This window comes from Syngnathus floridae, chromosome 2, assembly GCF_059516105.1.
Source record: "Syngnathus floridae isolate MCC-2025c chromosome 2, RoL_Sflo_1.0, whole genome shotgun sequence".
Classification (NCBI taxonomy): domain Eukaryota; kingdom Metazoa; phylum Chordata; class Actinopteri; order Syngnathiformes; family Syngnathidae; genus Syngnathus; species Syngnathus floridae.
In genome coordinates this window covers 10662246-10675094 of record NC_142414.1, presented here as the reverse complement: position 1 = coordinate 10675094, position 12849 = coordinate 10662246, and the positions used below count along the sequence as shown (strand labels likewise).

The 12849-nt window shown below is 42.6% G+C and overlaps 1 protein-coding gene across 1 annotated transcript in view; it reads right to left on the bottom strand.

Annotated features, from left to right (window-relative positions):
* The window catches only part of mgat5 (alpha-1,6-mannosylglycoprotein 6-beta-N-acetylglucosaminyltransferase), a 30260-nt gene extending 18156 nt beyond the window's left edge, over positions 1-12104 (bottom strand). Inside the window, exons 1-6 of the mRNA XM_088364625.1 lie at positions 11930-12104; positions 6385-6830; positions 5242-5397; positions 1189-1265; positions 1009-1098; positions 655-726 (exon numbers count right to left, since the gene is read on the bottom strand). Of these exons, the coding sequence (XP_088220751.1) occupies positions 655-726; positions 1009-1098; positions 1189-1265; positions 5242-5397; positions 6385-6625 (636 nt within the window). The 5' untranslated portion in view covers positions 6626-6830; positions 11930-12104. The remainder of the gene's footprint in view (positions 1-654; positions 727-1008; positions 1099-1188; positions 1266-5241; positions 5398-6384; positions 6831-11929) is intronic.
* Positions 12105-12849: the final 745 nt, after the last annotated feature.

Sequence of the window (12849 nt, the reverse complement as noted above, 5' to 3'; positions counted from 1 at the left end):
CAGGTCTGTTGATGTGTTCAGAGAGGATAAAGAGTGATTAATATTGATTCAACCATAGCCGTGAAACTGGGACTTTTTTTTCCAGCACTTCTACCATTCTCTGTCCCAGCACTTATGCTGCGGTCTGTTAGCCCAGAGAAACCCTCCAAGTGGGATCTGAATGAACTGCTGCATGGATAAGACCATTTAAGATCATTCCCGATTAGTCGCAAGGCCCCATAATTCTGGGTTTGGCAGTGGAAGTTGCTTATACTTTTTCATGCTATTGAGAGACTTGGACGATTGCATGTTGTTACATTGTTGCATTTGGGTCATCACGGAAACTATACCTCCGAAAAATTAATTTGATATCGTTGTTTTAAGCCATCCAAAATGGTCTAAAATGTAACAAATGAGCTCTCAGCAGCAGCTTTTTGAAACAATCTTGATCTGTGACAAGCATAACAAGTAGAGATTCTGTAATATTGGGAAGCTCTGCATTTTGTCATATACACCCTGGCTCATTCGCAGTTTTGATGCCATTGTTTGAGGTGCAAAATACATTACGTAGCAAACAGCGATGTAAAACTGCTTATTATGAACAAAGCAAAAGGTGACTGAAAGAACAGAACTAATACAAATTTCTCAATAAAAGCAACATTCCATGTGCCATACCTGCCCCCTCCTGTCCATGTCGTCATTCAAGCGCTTTGTCCTCCAAGGCAGATGAGGACACCAGTTCTCCACCTAACAAAAAGTAATGATCACTTGCAGGTACTAACCACATTCCTCAAAATTGCAACACATACAAAATGAGCAACGCAAACTAGTTCTCTTTCATATTCTAGCATAAAGTTCAACAGAAATAGCTGGTGCTCTTTTTATACACAAACTTCCTTATTATTCGAATAATCTAGTTTTATCATGCATTAAAACATCAATGTAAAGAAACCCTTTTGATAAAATGTTTCATATAGATTAATCTTGCTCCTGTTACATTTCTGCCATCCTTGCAGTGTATGTACTCACTTCACTGAGGTAAATGAAGAAGGAACAGGTGGATCCATCCACACCGTAATTGGTATAGCAAGAGTCTGAACGCCACATCTCCTTCATCCACTAAATTAGGAATTGAAAGAAAAAAGAATGAAAACATTTTGTTGACTTGCATAAATCACAGTGATTGTTTGGTGTGTCGACTGATTTTACCTTGAGTTTGCCCTCACAATGAGGAAATCCGTCCAAAGACGGCAGCTCACACTTCTCCTGGGCTCCATTAAGAAGATCTGATGAGAACAGCGATGGAAGAGGAAAGAAAATCAGTAAGGTCAAGGGGATTGGTTACAAATCCTTTTATTGTCCAAGGAACATCATATTTCAGACTTGGGCAAGGAAGAAAAATCCTGTCGTGGTACATTCTCAATATCTGTGGAAAGCTAATATGGCCGATGGCTACACAGACATAGCTTGAAAGCAGGTTTGGATTCAAGATCATCTTTTTGGATGCCCTTTAGAGATATTAAAACCAACACTGACCTTTACATGTGACAACAACAGAAAGGTATGCCAGCCATTGCTGAATGCTAAATGAAGACAACGTTAAGTCTTACTGCTCAAATCACAGAGTTTAAGAATTTGACACCCTATCATGGCCAAAATTATAATGCCCTGTATCTTATCAAATAAATGTGAACAACAAAAATTATACACACACTGAAAAAATTAGGGGTGTGGATTTCCTTGAATTTAGGTGATCGATGTAGGCTTGTAAAGACCAATACGGATAGAAGAATAAGTCGTACATTAGTAATCAGCAAGTTATTTTTCCTGAAGATATTTATGAACGATTTTAGAGGTGTTGGGTGAACGGCTCATTCCATGTTTTTTACAAAATCTTCAAATCATGTTGCTTGTCACAGGAGAATGGGAACATCCAAACCAAGCAGAATGTGAGTCATAATGGGTCATCTACGACGACTGCAGTTGATAGCATAAACATGAAGCTGGCATCTTAGGATGAGGACAATGTCTGCAGTTTGGTCATCTTTTTGATTGGAAAAATACAATGGTACAACGGTGACATGAAAAATATGTAGGGTCTAGGAATAAAGCATTTCACAAGGAAATGAAACTTGGTCATTTCAATACCAGACTTGGTCTTTAATACGCACAGCACTGAAACAGGATTTTAATTGTGACTGAACGTAAGGTTTGGTAAAGTAGAGTTAAGGGGTTCATCTGGCCGGGATGATGTTTTATCAAATAAACTATTATCAACCAGGATGCTTACATTTTCAGTTTTATCAATTTGTTTTGCAGAAATCAGTGAATAAATAATGATGTGAAACCGCCTCCACCCCTGGAAATAAGGGATGTGGCCACACACCCATCTGAATCGTTCCACGTCTATCCGTTTGTCTGTCCATTTGCTCGTTCCTTTGCCGCCCACAAAAGGAATAAAATAAGATGCTATACGTATGTTCTATCTTCTTCCCAGTCAACCAGAGAGTGCTAAATCTTCCTCTCTCTTTAATCAAGCGGAAGGGCCCCACTGCTGTGAAGCAGCTAAATATAGCACACTTCAGATTCAAATATTGAGGAGGTGTAGGTTGAAATACACGAACCTCCTTCACCTCTCTACAGTGAATGACTGATTGTCTATGATGGCCACCAAAAAGCTTATTGAGATCATGCAGAAATGAGCTTGTTAGCATTGACTAGGGCACAGTGTCAAAGTCAAGGCCCGGGGGCCAGATAGGGCCCGCCACATCATTTCATGTGGCCCGTGAAGACAAATTGTGCATCAAATTCGTGTGTCGTAACTAGAATTGCAAATTGTCTTCACTTTTAATATATATATATATATATATATATATATATATATATATATATATATATATATATATATATATATATATATATATGTATTTAAATATTTGACCAGATTTTACTCGTCTGATTTGAAAACGAGTTATTTGTCAGTTTGTTTTGTAGCTTTTACTGTATATGAGTAGCTCATACATTTATTTGGGTTGACAGTCATAATGGCTCGCCAAAAGAAGCTATGACTACAATTTGGCCCGCGAAAAAAATGAGTTTGACACCCCTGGACAAGGCTTCCATGATGGCAGATGGGTGTAACAAACCAAAATTCAAGGTTGGAGCTAAAACAGAGTCATAAAACTGATAAAAGCAATAGAAAGAAAGACGGCACCAGGAAGTGAAAGTGAGTTAAAGGGTGATGTAGCAATCCAGCAAAATAAAAAAACTGACAAAACAAATGAGATCATAATTTGATAAATCCCAAATTGATTTAGGGCATCTGGTTTATGTTAAATGCGGTTTGCTTTTTATTCTCTTGTGTTCCTCATACACTACGCAGCTGCTGTCAGAAGTGAAACATCCCCCCTAAATAACCTAATGTGTCAATACTACAGCTTTGGCAGTAGTATTTTTGAAAAATAGACTTCATCAGACATCATCTTGGTTTAATGCAACAACCACTGCAACCTTTGGTTTTATTCCTTGGGAGAAGTTTGGCAGTTAAACAACTCTGTCTCCTTGACTTGACTACAGCCACAGTCAAAGTCCAAATGTTGTAAGGCACTTAAGGGTGGGAGCGGAAGGAAAGGAAGGCTGGAGAATTCTGTTACAGATCCTATCTAGCGAGAATCATGACGAGGCAATAGAATCTCATAGCTCCAGAAACACTCACTGGTACTAGAGAAAAGCTGTCAACCAGAAGGCAAATATGCAGCTGTTTATTAAAGCAAAGGGGCTTCCCAGAATAGAAAATAAAATGGGGAAAAAAAAACCTGCAGTGCTCTCAGTAAGGTTCTGGACTACAATAATCCAGGGTCTCTTCTTTCCTCTCTCAGCCCTTGCTAAAACATGTCCAAAATAAATCAGGGTTTTGTGCAACAGCAACCTGTTAATCACAGGTTTTGCTCTTTAAAAGAAATTCACGTGACGGATGCAGGATTTGAAAATGAGAGTAGGTCAGGGACACAAGAAAATCATGCTTTGGTGCAGTCATTGCTAAGCTCTGGCTCACGTTTCTCTCTTTTTCCACTTGTACAGGAAGCTGCAGCGATGTGACCAAAGGGCTTATGTCATGTGACTGAGGAACCCATTGTGGTGGGAATTTGAATTGAAGCAAAGAAGGTCATTGATGAACACACTAAGCTTACTGAGAAATGTTTTCTGTTCCTCTTGAGGGCCAGTACTCAGGAAACTTGTATGTATTTCTTGTAAGTGATGCAAGAGAAATGCAGTGAACAACCAAGTGAGGAGTTGGATTATGAGTTCAACATTGAGAGCAGACAAAATGGTAAATTATATATATTATATGGAGAGTTACTACATGTAATTTTATGAAAAACAGTGAAACTTTTATTTATCGGCCGCAAATTAAAACTAAGTGAGGAGGGTACTGCATCACACAAGCACCTATTTTGGGTGTTTTGCAACTTCCTTTTTGATAGTTTAGAAGGATGTGGCTCCGTGATGACAGCATTCCTCAGGCATTTATTTGCACTGAGTGTTTTATTTTTGTACGTGTAGTTATGACTATTGATCTGGACACTGGGAAAGTAAACAGGCTAATGAAGACCACAAGTCATCGTATAAATTTAAGAAGGCCCTGTGAGAGCATTTTCCTGGCAGATTGAATTCTAAATATCCCACTTCTTCTGCTTCTACAGCTTCGCTTCAACAACAGAGTGTTTTAATACAATTTTAAATAATTGAATATCTGGTTTATTAAAACGTTTTGGGTAACATATGGTGTAGATAAAGCACTGCTGAAGCAAACAAACTCATTTGTATTGTATCATTCCCCTCACCCTATCAGAAAAATGAGACAACTGATAAGGAATACAGGTCATTAACAATATTGATAATCAAATTGGAATCAATATCTTTAATTTCACCTCTTAATAGTCTGGATTTGGCCTTGCAGGCTGTGTGTTTTCTAGCTGTCCTAGACCAATTAGTATGGTGCTTATTTCTGCTGTTACTCATTGTTTCTGGTATTATACTGGTGGTGAATTATGACTCATTTGAGCACAGTTCCAGTGCCAATATATCCCACAATTCTTCATTTTGTTTACTTTTGCGAAAGAATGGATTGCCAAATGATTTAGCGCAGCTGTTTCCTAACCCTTTTTTGCGCCACGGACCGGTTACGTGTCAGACTTGTCAATCCAATGACTACAATCACTATAAGAATAAACTTTGCTCATAATCCAAAGTGACACTTACCTGCCACATTGACTTTTTCTGGATTGTTGGAGCTTGGTGTTGAGCCATTGGTCAGATTACTTCCTGTGCCATTGTAGATGTTGTCAACCTTGGATTCGAGCTTGTCCAGCCTTAGCATGATGTTATCTAGCAGTACTGCAAGGGTCTTCTTTAAGTCTGGAATAAATGGGGTCAATTAGACTCGGGCACAACATTTTCTTTTTTGTTTTAAACTCAACCAATAAATACGGTAGATAGTAAGGATGGGACGAGATTTCGTACTATGAGATCTCGGGGGATTACAACGCCAATAGATTTTACGTCCTTGCGCAGTAGGACATCTATTTTGTTCAGGCTGTTTTGTTTTGTTTTGTTTTGTTTTGTTTTGTTTTGTTTTGACTCACCCTCGTTCTGAGACTTGCACCGGAGTGAATGTAGCAGATGTTCTAAAGTTAGCTGTCATCAATTTAGAACTTTCTAGATCAAACTATGGAGTTGCTGTTGTGACCGACAACTCATGCAACTTGGAAGCGGTGATAAATGAGGCTGAGTGTAGGCAACATATTTATCTTGGTCTTAAATTAAGCCAGGTATCACAGTTGCTTGTATGCACATGTCAGGCACCACATAATTTATCTTTTTTTTTCTCAACAGCAGCACCACCTTTGACATCCAAACACACACAAATATGCACCAACTAATTGTGGACATTGTCAGGCACCATAGATGTCTTGATATGGTGGCCCACATTAATGCTATTTGCTCAATGTTTGGCAGAATGAAAGTATTTTTATTTGTTGAACTTTTCAGTAAAAGGAATGATCTCAGCTGCAGCTGTTATTCCAACAGCGTTGGAAAAACGAGCCTGTAACAAATGTTTTTATGTTCACATTTCAACTTTAGAGCTAGATCATTCTTTTTCTTGCGCTCTGCTCAGTAAAAAGTTGGAAACTAGAACATTTATATTCAGCATGATTTTATACGAGACATTTTGCAAAAATCTTATCTCATTATCGTGGACTGGATCTCAGGAGACATCTCATCTCGTGACATTTGTTTTCTGTGATATACCTAAGTGATATACACCTATAAAATATGACCAAAAAAACTCTGCGTTTAATCCCTGATTATGTATGACATTTTGCTCTTGTGAATATTACCCACCATAAGCTGTCATGGTGCCCACATAAGGCCCATCCATGACGCTTTGGTTCTCCTCAGCTAGTGCCTTTATGTAGCGCTTGCTGAGATCCAGGATCTGTTGCCGGAGCATCGCGCTGTTTTCATGGCTGGCTCGCTGCTGGATGGTAAAGTGTAGCAGCATCATGCCCCAGATAAATCCAAAGCTGACCAGGAAAAAGCCAAGCTTTTGGGACGACAGCTTCCACAAGAAGGGTGTAGCCATGCTCACGAGACAGCGAGTGGAATGTCACTGGTTAAACTACCGGAGAGCTGCAATGGTGCAGGTGGGGATCAGGATGGGCAGTAAGGCATGGCTGTCTGTTTGTGGGACTGTGATTTTTGTTGGGCACGGATCCTCACTAACGTGATTTCCTTCTTTGGCTTATGTCGATGACAACGCAGCATCTCAGGCTCCAACCTTCTTCATTCTACAGGAGAAAAGACAGAGGGGGACCAGGTTAGATGATCATTGATAAAACAGCTGTGTTATCAATCAGTAACTGGAAATCGTGCATAAAGTGGCTCCCGGGCATGTTTAATCCAGGATTTGGACCCAGAAGCAACAAATTCATCAATTGATCCATATATAAGGCGCTCTGCATTATAAGGCGCACTGTTTTTTTTGAGTAAATTTTAAGTGCACTTTATAGTGTGGAAAATACGGTACTGTAAGACAGGGGTCTCAAACTCAAACTTAAGTCTAACTGTAGTCTTGAAACAAATCTGAATAAGGAAAAACATTGCAATAAAATAATGCAAACTGCTACCGCTATTGTTGGGGTTGGCTCGGATGGTTATGCTCTTTTCGCCCCCGTGTGTCGGTCAGAACACAGGTGGGTGTTCTCACCAACACACTCGCTTTGTGTCAAAAACGCACACGATCATAATACCCCGAATATAACACCCCGAATATAAGACGATCCCCACTTTTTCAGTCAGTTTAATGCAAAAAAACCATTATCTTATATTCCGGCCAAAACGGTATATACCGTATTTTTCGGACTAAAAGTCGCTCCGGAATATACATCGCAAACGAGGGGTGACAGGATTCTAACTTTTTTTCTCAGACAGAATTCTGAGGAAAAAAAAGGCACAAATGCAGCTCAATGATAATAATAGATACCAGCAAATCATGGCACCATATTATACATGGGTACAGAGAACAAAAAACATTTTACAGTAAATTTGAGGGGGGGAGCGTATTACAATCGGGTGCTTATCATACACGGTAACAGTTGCCTGTTGTATAAACTCAACTTTCCCTGGCAAGTGTAAATTCAGAGGATACACACTGTGTGACAGGTAGCAGAAAATAGATTATTCCCTTACTGCTGCTTCATAATTGATGGAAGGGACCTGCATAGAGAGCACTTTTAGCTATAACACTGTTTTTCTTCTACAAACTCTTAATGCATGCTATTTTAGTTCACGGGAGCTAACTCAACTCATATATATATATATATATATATATATATATATATATATATATATATATATATATATATATATATATATATATATATATAAACTAAAAAACTATATATATATATATATATATATACACACACACACACACACACAAAACTAAAAATATATATATATATATATATATATATATATATATATATATATATATATAAAAACTAAAAAACTATATATATATATATATATACACACACACACACACACACACACACACACACAAAACTAAAAAACTATATATATATATATATATACACACACACACACACACACACACACACACACACACATATACATATACACATACATATGCGCCTCTGAAGCAAACGTCCTTTCTATTCCCCAGGATTTATAATCCCAGTGTCACGTGAGGAGCAGGATTTGGACCCAGAAGCAGACATAACTGACACAGAATACACGGGAAAAAAAGTAGACGCTGTACTTGGAAGAAAGGTCGATGCACTGACAAATTGTCACAGCGTAACGCAATTTTATATACTGTGAGACATCAGGCCTTTATGATAGAATATCCTTCCATCCATCTATTTTCGGAACCGCGTTTTCTCATGAGGGTCACGGGCCTGCTGGAGCCTATCCCAGCTGATGGGCAGTAGGCAGGGGACATCCAGAATTGGTCACCACCCAATGGCAGGCCACACTCAGACGACCCACACTCATACCTAGTACTATGGGGAAATTTGGAGTGGTCAATCTGCCTCCCATGCATGTTTTTTTAGTATGTGGGAGGAAACCAGAGTACTCAGAGGAAACCCACACAAGCACGGTGAGAACATGTAAACTCAACACAGGAAGGCCAGCACCGGAATCAAATCCAAAAACTTCTGCACAGCAGCTGATACAATCTATGACAGAATGAACACAATATTGACAAACACCCAGTCACAACACCCAAGGTCTTCGGCGGCTGAAAGAGTTCTTTGTAAAGACAGAAGTGCTAGTGATGGCAGATCACCTCTTGATGTTCATAACTCTCTGCATTGCTTTCAAGCCTGCAGCTTAAAGCTTCTGATAGGTCACGCTGAATTATATAATAGTGCAAATTATTTAACCTACAAATGCTCACGATGAACTGTATAACAAACTTTATATGTTGTCTTATATTTTTCATTGATTTATTTTGGGTAGTCGCCTGCTGCAGGCTGAAAACGGCTCTCATCCACAAATCGGGATGAAATGCAAAAATTATATGCAAGTCAACATTTTATTGCACCTATTACAGTGACAATAGAGTTCTATTCTTGAACTCAAGCATCTGTCTTATCCTGGTTATAGACTGATACTAGTTTTGCTGTTCTTGCAAGTTCTCATACCCGTGGTAAGTATGCATGTGTAGCCGAGTAAATATTGAATCGCAGTTAAACCATCAAACATTACGATATCGTGCAAAGGCTGCCACAGCATCACAGGACAGGTTCTGAAGCCAACACAACAAACATCTCACCTGGCAGGTGATAACCGAATAACAGAACTTTGTTACAGTGCGAACTTAAATCACGAAGTGCATCGATGATGTGACTTGCTCGAAATCCGTCGTCACTCGCGCGAACTGGAAGCCGTGGCTGACGGGGGCTGTCCTCAGACTGTTGAGGGCCAGGGACAAGGCTTTCAGAGCAGGGGATGAGGCTGGCTTGAGGACAGCGAGGGCCGACCTGTCCCGAGGCATCAAAGAAGCGAAGAAGGCGTTCTCGTGCAAGGTCTCCACCCATTTCAAGGACAGCAAGGACGCACGTAGCCTTTGGCGGGGCATTCAGACCATCACAGACTACAAGCCCGCGCCGAGGAGCTGTGAGGGCGACGTCCGCCTGCTGAACGATCTGAACCGCTTCTTTGCTCGCTTCGACGCCCAGAACAGCACTTGCCCGCTGAAGACCACTCCCCCCCCACACGAGCAGCCCCTGCGCCTCTCTGCCGACGGTGTGAGGAGGGCGCTTGCCGCTATTGACACCCGTAAGGCGGCGGGCCCTGACAACATCCCGGGTCGAGCGCTGAAGGACTGCGCTGGGGAGCTGTCGGGTGTCTTCACAGACATCCTTAACGTTTCCCTGCAGCAGGCCATCGTCCCCTCGTGTTTCAAGGCTGCCACCATCGTTCCTGTGCCGAAGAAACCTGCACCGTCCTGCTTCAATGACTACCGCCCTGTGGCACTGACGCCCATCATCATGAAGTGCTTTGAGCGGCTGGTCTTGGAGCACATCAAGTCCGTTCTCCCCCCCACCATTGACCCTTTCCAGTTTGCGTACCGTGCCAAGCGGTCCTCTGAGGATGCCATCTGCTCTGCCCTCCACTCGGCCCTCACCCACCTGGAGAGAAAGGACTCATATGTGAGGTTGCTGTTTGTGGACTTCAGCTCTGCCTTCAACACCATTGTGCCGCAGCGACTCATCTCCAAACTCGACGAGCTGGGCCTCAGTACCTCCCTCTGCAACTGGATACTGGACTTCCTCTGTCAGAGGCCTCAGGTGGTGCGTGTTGGCGACAAAATCTCCGCCAGCATCACGCTGAGCACGGGGGCCCCCCAGGGCTGCGTGCTCAGTCCATTGCTCTTCACCCTGCTGACGCATGACTGCACTGCGACCTACAGCGACAACCGCATAGTGAAGTTTGCTGACGACACGACTCTGGTGGGTCTCATCACGAAGGGCGACGAGACTCGGTACAGGTCGGAAGTTGACCTTCTGACCACGTGGTGCAGGGACAACAACCTCCTGCTGAACGTCAGTAAGACCAAGGAAATCATTGTGGACTTCCGGAAGGGTCACACAACACACCTGCCGCTGATCATCGACGGTGCTGTGGTGGAGAGGGTGAGCTGCACCAAGTTCCTGGGGGTGCACATCAGTGAGGACCTCTCCTGGTCCGCGAACACCTCGTCACTGGCAAAGAAAGCTCAGCGCCGCCTGTATTTCCTGCGGAAGCTCAGGCGTGCATGTGCTCCTCAGGCAGTCCTGTCTACATTCTACCGTGGCACCATTGAGAGCGTCCTCACCAGTTGCATCGCTGTCTGGGGTGGTAACTGCACTGAACAGAACTTGAAGGCCCTGCAGCGCATAGTGAATACGGCTGGTAAGATTATTGGTGCTTCGCTTCCCTCCCTGAAGGACATTTACACCTCCCATCTCGCCCGCAAGGCAACCTCGATTGCCAGAGATGTGAGTCACCCGGCTCACTCCTTGTTTGACCTTCTGCCCTCTGGGAAGAGGTACAGGAGCCTGCGCTCCCGCACCACCAGACTCGCCAACAGCTTCTTTCTCCAGGCTGTTAGGGCCCTGAACTCGCTACCCCCTTCTGCGTAGCGTGCGGCACTGTTGCGCTATTTTCGGGAATGTCTGCTGTACGCGTTTTTATTTATTTATTGTTGTGTTATTTATTCATTATTTATTCAGCACGCTTTTGTTATACTTGTTTACTGTTTGTCTGTTGTGAGCCATGTCTTGTCACCGTGGGATAGGGGGGAACGAAATTTCGGTTTCTTTGTGTGTCTTTGGCATATGGAGAAATTGACAATAAAGCTGACTTTGACTTTGACTTTGACTTAAAGAGCAAAGTAAAAATTACAAAGAGTCGCCCTGGTGAATAAAACATACTCACGAGGTCGTAAGGACAATTATGCAAGGGGATAGCAATTTTGTTCAAGTATAGTACGAAAAAGTATACGAAATGAGTATCCAGTGTTCTCTGCAGAAAGATGTTACTGCGGGTGAAGATCTTCCAATACGCTACGTTAGCTACTACACCTGCAGAATAAAAACAATGAGGCCGCTTGCATGCGACGCCAAGCAGCGCCATCAAGCAGTCAATACGACCAAGCATTAACGCGAGCATAGCGGTGGTGATAGCCCCTTTTAGTTGCGCAAAGGCGTGTTTGGTCAGCTACAGTTCAGCCTTCTTGGGCGACAACAGCAAGTCGGAGGGTGGAAGTAGCCTTGGTTAACCACCGCTCACTCCATGACGGAACGAGAACCCCCCCGCCGCGAATGACAAGCCAACAAGCGCAGAACGAACAAGACGGGTGTCACCACCTTACCTCATGTGTCACTTTGTGTTGAGAGTCAATTGCAAGGCGGCTCAATCGGGAATGGACTGATAAAGCATCCATAAAGAACGGCGAAGGGGATCGCGAATTGGCCCGCCTGGTTTGTAATTCCAGATACAGCGCACAAGCCTCCCTTGCTCTGCCCACGAGCAAAAATCGAGTAGAGGAACTATCTGCAAGTGTCAACCCCCCGTGGAAGCGTAAAACCACGTCCGACACAATTAGGATTTTTACTCTTTTATATTTACTGGACAATTTTCTTATAAAATATTTTAGCTGTGTTTGCATTTTTCTATGGGATTTCTATCGTGTGTATTCGTTTTGAAATTGTTTCAACACAAACACGGTGACAAAAAACGTCAGACGCTCTCTGAGAATCCGTTCAATGAATGCTCTGTTTTCACTGCCACCTTCTGTTTGGAAACAGACTACATACAATCCGCACCGAGCGGTGAAGTGCGCTCTCTTGCGTTTGAAAGCAAAGAAATAAAGCTGATGATTCTGGTGGGTCAAACTGAGTGTCGGGCACATTTTGGGGGCGAGGGTTCCTGGCCAGCTATTAAAAATTGCAGTGGCTACTGCACAGTTGTATTTATGGGATTGTCATGAAAATATTTACCGCTATTACGAAAATAAATGGGCATTGTTATTTATTTTTGGAAAAAAATGCGGCGGCTTTGCAATACGGAAATACGCCGTTTAAGACAACACTAATTTTACGTGTACAAATGCACACGCGTAAGCACGTACGCGCATTTACGCACGCACCGACGCCAACAAAAACACACACTCACACATACGCTCACACAGTCTCACACGCGCGTACACACGCACACGCGCAACAGCCATGGGCTCACGACCTGAGGCAGGGGCCAAGGGGGTACGGCTTTGTTGGGAGAAAAGGGGGAAGA